Source organism: Cetorhinus maximus, chromosome 5 (genome assembly GCF_964194155.1).
Source record: "Cetorhinus maximus chromosome 5, sCetMax3.hap1.1, whole genome shotgun sequence".
Classification (NCBI taxonomy): domain Eukaryota; kingdom Metazoa; phylum Chordata; class Chondrichthyes; order Lamniformes; family Cetorhinidae; genus Cetorhinus; species Cetorhinus maximus.
The window spans coordinates 3,002,390-3,018,657 of NC_135883.1; the positions used below are offsets into that span (position 1 = coordinate 3,002,390).

The 16,268-nt window shown below is 44.1% G+C and overlaps 1 protein-coding gene across 2 annotated transcripts in view; it reads right to left on the bottom strand.

The window, feature by feature from the left end:
• The window catches only part of ift172 (intraflagellar transport 172), a 158,196-nt gene that overhangs the window by 27,261 nt on the left and 114,667 nt on the right, over window positions 1-16,268 (bottom strand). For both annotated transcript variants that reach the window (XM_078541428.1, XM_078541427.1), the window contains 6 exons: window positions 16,001-16,130; window positions 10,726-10,824; window positions 5,373-5,482; window positions 3,740-3,803; window positions 2,913-2,999; window positions 1,128-1,244 (listed from right to left, as the gene is read on the bottom strand). In XM_078541428.1, coding sequence (XP_078397554.1) covers window positions 1,128-1,244; window positions 2,913-2,999; window positions 3,740-3,803; window positions 5,373-5,482; window positions 10,726-10,824; window positions 16,001-16,130 — 607 coding nt within the window. The remainder of the gene's footprint in view (window positions 1-1,127; window positions 1,245-2,912; window positions 3,000-3,739; window positions 3,804-5,372; window positions 5,483-10,725; window positions 10,825-16,000; window positions 16,131-16,268) is intronic.

Genomic DNA, 16,268 nt, shown 5'->3' on the forward strand with positions numbered 1-16,268 from the left:
GGATTGTCACTCCTCTCATGCCCGGATCCTTCCTGATGGACTCGGCAAAGGGTTCTATGCAACACACGAAAAGAACAGGCGAGAGAGGACCGCCCTGCCCGACTCCAGATTTAATCGGAAAGCTATCTGTTTCCCACCCATTGATTGAGACTGCGCTACTGATGTTAGTGTAGAGCAGTTGGATCCAATTTCGAATTCCCTCCCCAAACCCATTTTGGAGAGCACATCCACCATGTAGGTGTGCGATATTCTGTCAAAGGCCTTCTCCTGATCCAAGCTGATGAGGCAGGTATCCACACCCCTGTCCTGTACATAGGCAATCGTATCCCTGAGCAGCGCGAGGCTGTCAGAGATCTTCCTGCCTGGCACAGTGCAGGTCTGGTCAGGGTGAATCACCAATTCCAGAGCGGATTTGACCCGACTGGCGATGACCTTGGACAGAACCTTATAGTCCACATTCAACAGTGAAATGGGTCGCCAATTTCTAATTTCCTCCCTTCCCCCCTTGTGCAGGAACTGCACCTTATCTTCCGATTTGCACTTAACAGCCTTCCGAACTTAACATTGGGTTCAACAACTTCAGACCATGAACTCTCTCCTCCATCACCCCTTTTTTAATCACTGTATCCAAAATTCTTTTTTTTTTAAAACACACTTATTTTTATTTATTGTTTTATCCCCCTTTTTATCCCATTTTTGATCCTTTTTTCCCCTCACCCCACCCCACCCCCACTAGGGCCATTTGTTATTTGTTCACGTTGTTCTTTTCAGAGTGCTTACCCTTGTTCTTCCTATTCACACATTCTGCTTTCTGACCTTTATCCCACAATCAGCACTTTCTTTAGCCCTTACCTCCAGCATTAACACTCCCTTTGTCCTTTTGTTCATGACATCTTTGTCAATCTCTCCTTTGCCCCCACCTATCGCTGGCCTTCTATCCAGTTTCACCTGCTCCATCCCCCTTAAACAGTATAAATTTCATCACATTTCTACTTCCCTTAATACGTTAGTTTAGCCTAAGAGAATATCTAACAGCATTCACTATTCACATTCATTCAGTAACACCTCACAGAAGACACTTTAAAAAAACAATTGCTATGACAAAATTAATCTGTGATTTCACTTACTTGTGTATTAGCAGGAGCACCGTGTTGAACATACAGATTTAAGGCCTTTTCTGAGTGGCCTTCTTTGATAAGGTATGTAACATATAGAGCCACATATTTGTGGAGAATTTTGTAATTCTAAAACAGACAGGCCAGTTAGTACAAGTTATAGTGTGTAGTCACAACTGTTGAAAACGCAACGTAAAAAAGCTAAAAACATTTTACTTGCTGATACAAATATATGTTTCCAACACTCCATCTTTGGCTCCCAAATATACCTGGAATTACACAGAATTTTTAGCACATAAACAAGCCAATCGTCTCAGTTGGTCAATGCAGGTGTTTTTATTCCCACTATGATAATCTATTCCCCCACCCAGCCCCCCCAGGGGCTAAAACTGAATACAACAATAGTGTCAGTAGGAAGAGTGGTTTCTTGAGGAATAATTTAAAGCTGCTCTAATTATTTAGATATTTGTCACTTACAATTCTTCCAAAACTATTTTATAATATTACAGGAAGTACACACCTCCATAACACTTCAAATAGAGTCAATAACAAGGGCCCCAGGAAAGAGAGACCATTTATTAAGTGCTTGTGGAATTAAAACATTGCTACCACTACAAAGGTTATACTATAATAAAAATTATAATGTTGTTGATTCAGGAAGTCTTCAAAGAACTAGCCCGATATTACAAAGCTTTAAATGACAGAATGACATGATTTTAGAACCACAATAACCCAAGGAAATTTCTATTAGTTTGCAGATCACAAATTTTGGTACACATAAATGTGTAATTTTTGTTTTTATTTTTCTGTATGAGACTACTCAGAGGACACCATGGCCAGCATCCACCGGTCGGCAAGCGGGGGTGGGGCCTGCTCGCCGACTTGTAAAATGACATAAGGTGATGTTGGGCGTGCACCCCACGTCATTTAGATTGTCAGTTCGGCGGGCGCACATCCAAATCGGATACGCGCCCGCTGACCTGTCAACGGCCTATTCAGGCCATTCAAAAAACAATTAAGCTCATTAGTGGTTAACCTTAAGGTTGGCGGGCAGGTTGGGAGCGCTGGCGGCCATCTGAAAAAGCGTGAAACCTCATCCACGGGCGGGATGAGGTTTCATTGCTGAATCAAAAAATTAAGAGACACTTTTAATTAACGTTATGTCAATGTCCCAACTCATGTGGCATTGTCAGATGAGGGTACGTGGATGGTGAATGAAATTTTCACTGCAGTAACTTTTTTACTTTGGGAACCGATCTCCCTCAGGCAGCACTTAGTCTCAGGGAGATTGTCGTGCTGTTCCGTGCGCATGCGCAAAGGAGCGCACTTCCGATTTTAGGAATCTCCCCCCGCCCACACAGGAAGCGCATAGGGCTTCCCTGTGGACCTCACGATTGGGGGTGCTGATTGGAGGGCCGCCCGCCCACGCCCGCACTTCCCCCCCCCCAATGGGGGGAAAATTTTGCCCCATGTTTACAACCTTAAAACTAATAACTATGGTGACATAATTTTCCCAAGAGTGAATTGCATTTTTCATAAAACATCCAATGTGGATGAAGTACCAGTCAGTACTATTAAAATGCACAAAGGCAATACTTTCCAATTTCTTCAGATTGAAACTCATATACATAAAGAGAATTTATTGTTGTATAAACAAACCAGCGCTTATAGCTTGTAAAAATTAATTTCAAAATATTTAAGAAACATTCAAAGGTGCAAATGTAATATTAATCATATAGATGTAGAATTCCGGTCAGTAATATGAGAAATACTCTCAAAAAAACATTTCTGCACTACCTGCTTATTAGCAGTTTCAATGCATTTTTCCCATTGTCCTCGTTCAACATACATGTCAAGTGCGGCTATCACATCCACTCCAACCAGCTGAAAAAACATTTGAATAAAAAATATGCATGAATTATATGGAAGGAGTACCAGTACAAACTGGATGAAACAAAGTTAAAATTAATAGATCATTTCACTTCCACCTAGTCCATAATCCCAGCCCCAGCATTGCAGCCATTCACTCATCCACCCACTCACCCATCCACTAACTCACTGAAAACCTTTGAGATCTTTAAACGCTTACTAGAGTACAGCTAGCCGATGTAATAAAAATAGGGCATGTCCACTCTGCTGCTCCTCTTTGCCATTCCTCCCTGTGAATGGCTGCACTGAAGCATCGCTGCTGTTGCCAGGACAGCAAGTCCCGGATGGAAGAACACAAAAAGGTAAGGGCACAGCCATCTTCACTATCAGCTGCGAATGCCCCAGCATCGCCGCTGACTGGAAGATCTGGGCCAATGATTTCGGCAATTTCTTGATATGTACTCATAAGAGGTGAGGCTCCTTGCTGGGATCACAATTTTGTTAAATTGCCCCCCCTCCCCCTCCACCCCCCCTTTTTGGTATAAAGAGATTACAAAAGGGAAGGCATTCTAATCTTTAAAAAATTACAAAATATATATTTCTTCAAATCTCTTCAATTACATTTTTAAAACTTCTTTCTCAAAAAAGAAAACATCAGACTCCAATTCCAACCTCCAAAGCAAACACTGCCCAGGTGTGTATAATAATAAACAATGTCATGCCAGTTTACTGCATAAATCAAATGAAATTCTTACTGAATCCACTTTGCCTTGATTTTTCAAATATTCCTTATAGCGTTGATCAACATAGTCTTCGTATCTGGATAAAATAATGAAGAGAGGAAGAAAGAAGCACTCAATTTTAAACAGCACACTTCAAGTTCTCAGAATGCCCCAGCGCTCTTCACAAAAAATGATTTACCTTGAAAGCATTGTCACTGGTGCTTTGTATACAAACTCAAACACCAATATGCACAGAGCACAGCCGCATCAATTACAAAAAAGTACAAAGTCAGTTTTGGTAGTATCGGTTGAGGGATCGATTGTGGCCAGGACACAGAGAGAACTCCCATGGGATCTTTTACATTCGACTGAACAACCTGAAAATAGCACTGCTAATAATGTAGTGTCCTTCAGTACTGCACCAATTACAGCTTTTTAGATTTGGGGGAAAAATTAATTTGTGTAGCTCCGGTTCAAAGCAACATTACCCAGACTATGTTGGTTCCCTGGGTACAGATAGTGGGCCACTACCTGCGTGGCCTGCAGCATTGTCTGCTCGTGGGAAATCGATATAGTGAGTACAGCACCACTAGAAGCGACTCTATGTGAACAAATTTCTCCCCTTATGCGTTCCAGTCTTACAGTGGAACTTGAGTCTGCAAACACCTGGTTGTCTGGCGGAGCCAAAGGCATTTAGCAGTAAAATATATGTAATGTTAATTTATTTTAGTTATGTTGCTTGATACAGTTACAAAATTAAACCACCTTCAGGGTTAAACTAAGTTTAAAGATTTTTTTTTTGACCAGCCTTTGCTTGTTTTCTATGGCTACCATAGGCAATAACAAAGTCAATCCTTTCATTTTTAGTAGATTTACTATTTGGCTTGAATTTAGTACTGCATTTCTCTGCAGCAATACAGAATTAGAAAAGTAAGAGTCGCAGTTAAAAAGTTAAAATTTGGAATATATACAAAATGTATTTTTCTTTTCGCTTTATAGCATATGATATTTGAAAAGTAAAATGCTGGTAACAATAACAGTTGCAGAAAAAAAACACTCTTTTGTAAGTTCTTGTCCAATTTAAATAAATAACTTCAAATGCAAGATATCGCTAAGATTTATGTGAATAAGATACAGTTGGAAAACCAAATGACAGACGTACAAGGCCACAGAAAGAAATGGAGAATATGTTTTGAAAATAATGCACTGTTAATATGAATTTTGATCAGACTTATTCATAAATTTTTAAAAATCTCAAAAATTGTTGTCCTTCCATATGGGTACTGCAGATCAACAACTATGTGGAGTATAGTAGTCTGTGTAGCTCCACAACATATCCATTCATTGAATAAAGTACAAAATATCAGGTTCCAAATGGTGCAAATCTGGTAATTCAAACTCCATAATATACAAATTAATATAAAAATATTTTAATAAAATTTTACTACAAGCTTAAGCCTTTCTTATTGGGATAGCTGTGCATAATGGTATTTAGTCAATGTAATCTTATCTCTGAACTCAGATGAGTAACTAACTAATTAAACTTTGATCTCATGGGAAAGACTTATTTATAATCAATGGCCAGAAAATCTAGACAATGGTTTATTCATTATAACTGAACCTCTTGATGATGGGCTGAATATAATGCAACTTAGAAAGTCGTTACCTGGGATCAAGCTCCTTTGCTACACGTTTCGCTTTGTTCCATTCTTCCCCTCCTATGAAACAGTCAATGGCTTCTTTAATGAGATCGATATTAAGGTACAATTCAGCTGCCTGGAAAATCACAGCATTACAAGATAATTAAATGATAATAATAGTCAAGACTACTGTCTGAAAAATGGTTCATATGTTGCGTTATATTGGTAAACTTAAGTGTACAGGAGCCCAAAGAGTTCCCAGTGTGATTTTACATTTAAAAGGAGTTGAACTAACTACACAAAATATAAGTGATAAAACTACAAATGCAGTTTGATTAGATTCACAAGTTTTTAAAATATAAATTATAGCTATGTTATTATATTTATTCCAATTTTCAAACTTTAAAAAGTGGTTATAATTTTTTTTTAATGAAATAAATGCTGGATTTACTTTAAAAGCATATGGGTTGATCACGTAGATGCTTCAGTTTCAAAGTTTTTCCCATGTATAGTGAAACCTGTAAATTAGGGCCACCTAAGGGACTTGCATCATGCATCCTTTGTTTGCAGGTGTCCTTATCTTTAAAATAGCTATTGTATGTATAGTAAACTGGATGAACCAAATATCCTGGGACTGATCATATCTCCTGTGACATTTCTCCTTTTTATGATCCTTACCTGGGATGTGCCTAATTCTGGAGCCCTGTTTTAAGTTATAAATGGACTTGGTGCCTTCAAGGCTATCTCTAGTTCATAATTTGCAATTATCTGAAGTTTCAAGGGGCAGTTTGTACTTATTTGAGACTGTCTATTTCTTAAGGAGTGTCTGGTTGTACAGGTTTCACTGTATTTAATTCTTTCTAAATTGTCTGATTGCAGTTTATGTTTCACTGATTTTTAAAATGTCATGTTTAATGTTGCACAATTACAGGGGATTAAAGAATTTCCTATGGGAAATAGGATAAACACTTCCCACAAAATTGGTTGATATGCCATTAATTAATACACATTTTATGACCTGCTTAGTTGATTTGTGATTTGTCAAAGATTTTAAACATGTCTTAACTTCTATTTAAGATTTTACAGTACATATCACACTGAAGAGTTTGCCCATCAGTTCTTGTGAATATAAAAGCTGTTCCTGTGATCAAAGTGACATTTTAAAGAATAGAGAAAAAGCTTTGGAAGTTGTTCTTGCTCGTATGTAATTCAGTAACCAAGAGGTGTCTTTTTGATTTTAAAAGGGAAACATTTTGAAATCTATGGTGAAAGATTTCTTTAGCTAGAACTGTGCACACAGGTTGGAACAAGATAAAAGTAACGTCTATGACCAATCATTTAGTTCTACAAATGGTAAAGTTTCCACATTGTAATGTACACTATTAATATTCTACTTTCATATTTGCAGCTAACAAAGTATAACAGGATAATTCTTCAGAATTGTCATATGAATTATGTTAACTGCACCATCATTTTCAGGGTAAATCCTTTTTTTTTCCAAATAGGTGGACTGTCGATGGCACTGGCCATTTTTTGTTAATACCTCATTTTTAGGAAAGCCAAGACACTGAAGGACGATGAAAGTACCAAGTGAAATGCTGCTCACATCTCTCCCCATCATATTCGGCCAATTTCCCTTTTAAAATCAGTAGAACACCTCTTAGCCACTGAATTACACACAAGCAAGAACAACTTTCAAAGCTTTTTCCTATTCTTTAAAGTATGACTTTGATCATAATTTTTCAACTCTTGAAGGTGATATTGCTTTGATTTAGTGCTAGATCTGCTGCATCAGAATTTATAATGCTCCAATTAATAATCTAATTAAGTATTTCCTTAAATTACCCCGGAATCAAATTCAGACAGAACAGTAACTATTACAGTCTGGACTAAATACTATGAATGAAGTTTACAGGTTTATAAGGATGTTAAAATAGGATAAGATGTATAGTCCAGATGTGTCTTTTTCTAATAGGGTGCACCATGCTACTCTGCTACGTACCAAAACTATTAAACAAATTAGAGTTAAAGGAGAAGGGAAGCCCATGAGAAACACTTCCAAGACAAAACATTGATCTCCTACCAGCAAAAAGTGAGAGTGCATTTTAGATGCAGTAATTCTCATTCTGTTAGCAGATCCCCACATACCATTGATAAGGAAAGGTGTGTAATTTGAAAATCAGAGGGACATCTGTCTATTTGCCAAATCATGTCATTTCTACTAAGATTTCTTTTAATTCATTTTTGGTATGTAAGCGTTGTCAGCATTTATTGCCTGTCCCTAAGTTGTCCCTCTTGAGCAGTTTGATACAACTGAGTGGCTTGCTAGGCCAAGAGGGCAGTTAAGAGCTAACCATGCAAGTCTGCCAGCAAAACAATAAGGAAAACAGATTTCCTTCCCTGAAGTACATTAGTGAACTGGTTGGGTTTTTGTTGCAATCTGACAGCTTCAACATTAATTTTATTGGTGCCAGCTTTTCCAAACTGAGTTCTTTTAATGTGTTCATAAGATTTGGGTGTTGCTGGCTAGGCCAGCTTTAATTGCCCATCCCTAGTTGCCCATGAGAAGATGGTGATGAGCTGCCTTCTTGAACCGCTGCAGTCCATGTGGTGTAGGTACACCCACAGTGTTGTTAGGGAGGAAGTTCCAGGATTTTGACCCAGAGACAGTGAAGGAACGGCCGATATATTTCCAAGACAGGATGGTGAGTGGCTTGGAGGGGAACTTACAGGTGGTAATGTTCCCATGTGTCTGCTGCCCTTGTCCTTCTAGATAGTAGTGGTCATGGGTTTGGAAGGTGTTGTCCAAGGAGGCTTGGTGAGTTCCTGCAATGCGTCTTGTAGATGGTACACACCGCTGCTGCTCCTGTGGTGGGAGGAGTGAATGTTCATGGGTGGGGTGCCCAATCAAGCGGGCGGTTTTGTCCTGGATGGTGTCAAGCTTCTTGAGTGTTGTCGGAGCTAAACTCATCCAGGCAAGTGTGGAGTATTCCATCACACTTCTGACTTGTGCCTTGTAGATGGTGGACAGGCTTTGGGGAGCCAATTGGTGAGTAATGAACTGCAAGATTCCTAGCCCCTGACCTGCTCTTGTAGCCACAGTATTTATATGGCTGGTTCAGTTCAATTTCTGGTCAATGGTAACCCCCCAGGATGTTAATAGTGGGGGATTCAGTGATGGTAATGCCACGGAATGTCAAGGGGTGATGATTAGATTTTCTCCTGTTGGAGATGGTCATTGCTGGCATTTGTGGGTGCGAATGTTACTTGCCACTTGTCAGCCCAAGCCTGGATATTGTCCAGGTTTTGCTGCATTTGGACATGACTACTTCAGTATCTGAGGAGTGGTGAATGGTGCTGAACATTGTGCAATCATCAGCGAACATCCCCACCTCTGACCTTATGATGGAGGGAAGGCCATTGATGAAGCAGCTGAAGATGGCTGGGCCTTAAGTGATGCCCTGGAACTGAGATGACTGACCTCCAACAACCACCTTCCTTTATGCTAGGTATGACTCCAACCAGTGCAGAGTTTTCCCCCTGATTCCCATTGACTCCAGTTTTGCTAGGGCTCCTTGATGCCACACTCGGTCACATGCAATCGAAAGCAGACTGATGGGGCGGTAATTGGCTGGGTTGGATTTGTCCTGCTTTGTGTGTACAGGACATACTTCAGCAATTTTCCACATTGCCAGGTAGATGCCAGTGTTGTAGCTATACTGGAACAGCTTGGCTAGGGGCGTCGCAAGTTCTGGAGCACAAGTCTTCAATACTATTGCCGGAATATTGTCAGGGCCCATAGCCTTTGCAGTATTGAGTGCAAAGACATTTCTTGATATCATATGGGGTGAATCAAATTGGTTGAAGACTGGCATCTGTGATGCTTGGGACCTCTGGCGGAGGTCGAGATGGATCATCCACTCAGCACATCTGGTTGAAAATTGTTGCAAATGCTTCAGCCTTATCTTTTGTACTGATGTGCTCCTGATCCTCCATCGTTGAGGATGGGGGTATTTGTGGAACCTCCCCCTCCAGTGAGTTGTTTAATTGTTCACCACCATTCATGACTGGATGTGACAGAACTGCAGAGCTTAGATCTGATCTGCTCATTGTGGAATTGCTTAGCCCTGTCAATCACTCGCTGGTTATGCTGTTTGTCATGCAAGTAATCCTGTGTTGTAGCTTCACCAAGTTGGCACATCATTTTAGGTATGCCTGGTGTTGCTCCTGGCATGCCCTCTTGCACTCTTCATTGAACCAGAGTTGATCTCCTGGCTTGGTGATAATAGTAGAGCAGGGAATATGCTGGGCCATGAGTTAACAGATTGTGGTGGAGTACAATTCTAGTGCTGCTGATAGTCCACAGCGCTTCATGGTTGCCCAGTCTCGAGTTGCTAGATCTGTTCAAAGTCAATCCCATTTAGCATGGTGGTAGTGCCTCCATCAACATGATGGAGGGTATGATCAATGTGAAGACGAGACTTATATCCTCAAGGACTGAGTGTAGTGGTCACTCCTACTGATACTATCATGGACAGATGCATCTGCGGCAAGCAGGTTGGTAAGGATGAGGTCAGGTATGTTTTGCCCTCTTGTTGGTTCCCTCACCACCTGCCACAGGCTCAGTCTAGCAGCTATGTCCTTTAGGACTCGGCCAGCTCAGTCAGTAGTGGTACCACTGAGCCGCTCTTGGTGACGGACATTGAAGTCCCCCCACCCAAAGTACATTCTGTGCCCTTGCCACCCTCAGTGCTTCCTCCAAGTGGTGTTCAACATGGAGGAGCACTGATTCATCAGCTGAGGGGTGTCAGTATGTGGTAATCAGAAAGAGGTTTCCTTGCCCATGTTTGACCTGATACCATGAGACTTCATGAGGTCCGGAGTCAATGTTGAGGACTCCCAGGGAAATCCCTCCCGACTGTGTATCATTGTGCTGCCACCTCTGCTGGGTCTGTTCTGTTGGTGGGACAGGACATAACCATGGATGGTGATAGTGGTGCCTGGGACATTATCTGTCAGGTATGATTCAAATTAACCAACTGCTATGAAGTGATTGGAACTCTCACTCTTGGATTATTAGTACAGTATCCTAATCGCTATGCTATCATACCGATGAAGGGTTATTTACAATGGAAACAAAAAAAAAGAAAATGCCGATAGACAAAGAGAAAGTAGATTAACATTTGATGTAGAGATCCTTTGTCAGAACTAATGAAGGACTTCCTTCCAAAATACTAACCTATCTTTTCTCTTTCAGACAGTGACAGATCTGCTGAGTATTTTAAGCATTTTCTGATTTGAGTTAAAAGTTACTTCCAGTATATTTACTTCGGCAGATATAACAGAACCAAAACAATTTAGATTCATCCAAATCCATACCGCACTGTATTTCTGTATTTCAATCAGCCGAGGACCAAGTGTCTGAATCACCTCGAGCGTTTTATCCTGATTTAAGAACTTGATGGACAATTCAGCAGCCTGGAATGCAAAGAGCCCATTAATATTTATGTCAGGCCTTGTGAAAAAAATTGCACTCCAAAAAACACAAAAGACTATCAGGCACAGGTGGATTTAGGTTTAGTACGTCTGCCAATAAGACAGAGCTTCACAATATTTTGCTACACAGATAATAGCCAGGCAAGAAATTCAAGCAGATGTAAAAGGGATAATCAAAAAAAAAATGTGAATGTTGTAAAGCTGAAAAAAAATAGAAAAAATTGGAAACACAGAGCGGGTCAATCAATATCAACGAACAATTACGTTTAAACTATTCAGTTACTATCTCTATTCCTTTCAGTCCTTTTTCTGGTAAAGTGATCGACCTTGATAGATTCAATGGGTCATGCTCATCAATTGCAGTTGCTTAGCTTTTGTGACTACTGCACTTGACAACAGTGTGCGCTGTTACACATCTTCAATCGACCACGCACATTTTAACATTTAAAACACTATCACAATATCACTTGTGGGAGGAATGAAAATAATTTTTGGTGCTGCTTCGCATTTTGTTTTTTGGCATGGACTCAATGGGCCCAATGACTTCTTTCTGTGCTGTGAATGACTCAATGGGCGGAATTTTGTGAGCCCGCTGGTGGCAGGCGTGCGCGGGAAATATGGCAGGACCCACTTCATGCAGGTCGCGATCTTCCCCTCAGTCCGTCGACAGCGGGCCGTGTTTCCCGCCATCGGTCGGCGGGGAGCTAATTGTAATACATTAGCATATAATTAAAAGGCCATCCCGCCAGGCTCTTGGAGTCCCGCTGTATCGTCTGTCCACACCGGCCGGAAAACACAATGTGTTTCACAACAGCACACAGGCAACGTGCACTTGGCGGCCTTCACTTTGGGGGAACTGAGGTGAGAGATGGCCTCAGGGGTGGCGGGGGTAACTGATACCTGGCCCCGCAGATGACTGCTAAGGAGTGGGGGGCGTCGGGAGGCAAGTGCTGGCCAGTCTCGGAGGCAACTGCTGGTTGAAGGGGGTGTCAAGTGCTAGCCTGGCACTCCATCCCGCACACAGGTGAGGAGCAGGGTAAGTGAGGGAAGTAGCCACACATTATGGACACCTGTATAAACTGACCAGGCCTCAGCAACTGTGACAGATCAGACGCAGCCACAGTGATATGATTGGGGTCAGGCTCCCAGCCTGGCCCCCCATGCAAGCAACGCGGAGGCACCAAAGGGCCACCAAGCACTCCATACCATACCCCCCACCCCCTGGCACAGACTTCGAGTCCGCCACCACTTTATTGGACAGGGGAGCAGTTGGATTGCACATGTTGTACAATCTCCTCACTAACACTGGCCATGTAACAGTCACTGCTGGAGGTGTTCACAGCCCCTTGCAACCTCAGCATCCTGGTTTGGACCAGTGACACCAAGTCACAGGTTGACAGGGCAGCCATGCAGCGCACTCATCTATGGCCATCTGAGGGGTGACCAGCACTGTCCAGGAAGCATTAAGGGGTGGTCACACCGGGCCAAGAAAGGTGATAAGTACAGCCATGATAACCACATCTCTCACTCTTTCATGCTGCAGGAGGACCATATCAGGATCATGGATCCTGGTGACATAGCTGTGTGCCTGGTCTACAGAGAGTGTAGAAGACGGAGGAGAGAACGACTGAGACACCTGGCCGCGTAAAGTCAGGAGCAGCAACCTCATGAAGGGGCAGCAGGGGCTCCCACACCCGCTGCCCAGGAGTGACAGCGAGCCGTGGCTGGTCAGTGCCTAGTGACACCCAGGGTCTATAGATGCTGCCTGCCATTCCTGCAGATGACTGAGAACCAGTGTCACCGATGACTGCGCATGTCTAGGGACCTGGTGGCTCACATCTGCCACTTACTGCAGGACTTGTCGCCAAGGGGACATGGAGGGCATCCACTGCCAGTGGCTGTGAAAGTGATTGTGGTGCTCAATTTCTATGCCAGTGGCTCTTTTCAGGGCTCCACAGGTGACCTCTGTGGGATTTCACAATCCATCACCCACAAATACATCTATGAGGTCACGGATGCATCTTCTCCATGGCAACAACTTTGTGCATTTCGCCAGGACTGGGACAGCCAGGATGCAAGGGCCATTGGATTCACCCTGATCTCGGGATTCCCACAGGTGCAGGGTGTGATTGACTGCACTCACGTGGCACTCAGGTCTCCATCGCTACACTCGATGGACTTCATCAACCACAACGGCTTCCACTCACTGAATGTGCAGCTGGTGTGCGACCACCAGAAACGCATCCTGCAGGTATGCGCACAGTTTCCAGGGAGTGTGCACGATGCCTACATCCTGAGTCACTCACAGATCCCTGCAGTCTTCCAGGGTCCACAAAGGCTGCAGGATTGGCTCCTTGGGGACAAGGGCTACCCACAGAGGCCTTGGCTGATGACACCATGTGGCGGCCTCAGACCGCAGCAGAGCGACGCCATAATGAGGCTCGTGCTGCAATTTGGTGGAGCAGACCATCGGGATGCTGAAAATGTGATTCCAGTGCCTGGACCAGTCTGGTGGAGCCCTGCAATACAGTCCGCAGAGGGGGTCACACATCATCGTCGTCTGATGCGCCCTTTACAACCTGGCACAACAACGGGGTGAGGAGCTGGCTGAGGAGGAGATGGAGGAGCTAGAGGTCTCCTCCAATGAGGAGGACACTGATGGGGATGAGGGTGAGGGGGTCCTCGGTGGTGATGATGCCGGGTATGAGGCTCTCGCACTGGCTAGACGAGGCAGGTGCACTTGGGAGGCTGTCATAGCTGCCAGATTTGTGGAGGATGATGACGACATGAGGTGAGGTGTCCCCGTAGATCAGCGGACATCCCTTCTTGATGTTCCCGAGCTTGCCTTTGCAGCTCCAGCAACTGTGACATGACCAAGTCCAGAGGCTCATCATCTGACTCGGACTCAGCAACGTTCTGGCCTCCAGCAGTCCTCCGAGTGCCGGGGACCTGGGAAGTCCCTGCCTTCACCTGCTGTGGATTAGAAAGTGCGATGTGCTCACCAGATTGTGGTCCCAAGGCAACTCTAAAGCTAGGTCCCACCGAGGTGTGTGTCTCTGCGCTGGTGCAGGGTGTGGGTGAGCGCTGTGATGGTACTTCAGGGAGGGTGCCTTCAGATTCTTCTTCAGAGTTTTCTTCGGAGCTTGCTTGGAGGCTCTGGGTTGTGGACTCCATCGGCTGCTTCCCAGATGTGCCTGCGGAAGCAAGAGGAGATAAGGGGAGATCCTCACTTGGTAGAGCAGCGCTGGCCTCACCGTCAGCACAGTCATCGCCGGCCAGCTGGATGGCTCTGTTTTCAAATGCTGTCAGAACTTTGATTTCCGGCATCCCTCCACCTGTCTGCGACCTTTCCCCCCTGTTATGAGCCAGTTTGTCCTGCATGGATAGAGATGGGGAGAGCGTATCGGGACACCTGCCGGGCCAGATGATGAGTATGCCTGGCCTGTGTGGGTGGTGAGTGGTCCCATGGACAGGATGAGGGCAAGGTGTGTGTGACAAGAGCGAATGGTGATGTCCCTTGCACTGGAATGAGTGAGGGCCCTGTGGATGTGTGATGAGTTTGTGAGTGAGAGAGTTGGGAATGATGAAAAGAGTGACTTACCCTGGCGGAACGGAGGAGATCATTCATCCTTTTGCGGCACTGGGTGGCTGTCCTACTCTGTAGGGCGTTCGCACTGACCACCGCCTCCCAAGCCGGGTTGGTGACATTGCTGCCCAACCTGTGGCAAGAGCGAGGGTAGAGCACATCCCGGCGGGCCGCCACGGCATCCAGCAGTCGCTTGAGGGAGCCGTCGTTGAAGCGGGGGTCTTTTTGCCTTTGCTGGCCATGTCTCCGGGCAGCGGTGGTGAGCTGGTGGCGATGAGCACTTTGCTGGCCATGTCTCCCAGGCAGCGGTGATGAGCTGGTGGCAATGAGCGCTTTGCTGGCGGCTGCCTTTTAAAGATGGCGGCTGGCGTGACGCAACAGCGGGGTGATGGCGAGCAGGCGAATGAGAGCCCGCCCGCCGTGGAAACAGTGTGTTTTGCAGGAGTGAATATATAATGAGGTGGGCGCAGGAAGATACGGCGTGAAAACCCACCATTTTCATCGGCGGGTAGGACTCCATTTTATCCACCTGCTACCGCATTTAGTGCAATTCTGGGAAAATTCAGCCCAATGTCTATTTCTGGTGGTCAGACAACTACTCATTCATCAAATTGAATAATCTACTAAAAATAATGCAGTCGTCTGATTGCGGGTAAGCTTTCTGCATTTCCTGCATGTATTTAAAATTTAGAAGTCTCAAAACCATGATATTGAATTCTTTTATCATGTGCATACTGCAGTTCATTCAATGATTAGTAAAGCAGCCATTCACTACTGTGAAGAATTCTCCAAGGGAAGATACTTGTGTTCTGGTATTTGGCATCTGGTAGTCTAGGGAACATTTTGATAGGCAACAGCTATTGGATCTATTTCAACTAAGGGCAGGATTTTTAGGTTGCCGTGCAGGTGCAATTGGCCCCCGACCGTGATTTCACGCTGTCGCCAATTAACAACCAGCCAGCGTGAAGCACGCTCTGAAATGCTCAGCGTTGCTGGGGCAGGAGGAGGCTGGACGCTGATGCAGGTGCAGGCATGGGCAACGCTGAATGAAAGCTCCCCGAAGAGGCAGAGAGCTGCCTCAGGGAGCTGAAGACTTTAAATCCAATAAAGTAAGTTTTTTAAATTCTGAAAAAAACGTCCACGCATCACAGTCAGTCACCCGAACATGTACACAATGAAAATACTGTCCTTACATTTTTCCTTATTTAATAATGGAAACCTCATCCCGCCCTTGGATGAGGTTCCGTGAAAAAGGCAAAGTCTGCCTGGCCGATTCGCCCATCTGCCAACTGTAAGGTTGGACTGACCACGAAAAATCGGAGACAATTACAACTTTAATTGCACTAATTGGCCTCTTAATTTTCAGCAGGTGCGCTTCCGACTTTTGCGCACACCCACCGACTTAAATATCACACGAGCATGGGATGACATCGGGTCACTAGCCTGACGTCATCCCGTGCAATTTCGTGTCCAATCAGGTCTGCTGCGCACCCGCATGCCGACCTCAAAATTCTGCCCTAAAGAGTTGCTTTTCTCTTGATGCAAATGCAACATTTGAAGCACACATCTTACCTTCATCCAGCATTTCTCCATTAGAGCCAGATTATTCGTCTCTTTGACTTTAAGGTAACATTCCACAGCCCTGACATATTCTCCTGATTGCTCCCATTCTCTGGCCTGTTCAACTATTCCTTCTACTCCCCTGTGAGATACAATTATGAAATCAAGAGTTAGGTCAACACGATAGAAAATATGTTAATGCTTAAATGAACAGTTCAGTGCTTTGCAGGGAATGAATGATACAAGTTGTTTCTGCTCTGTGATTATATGATATAGTTAT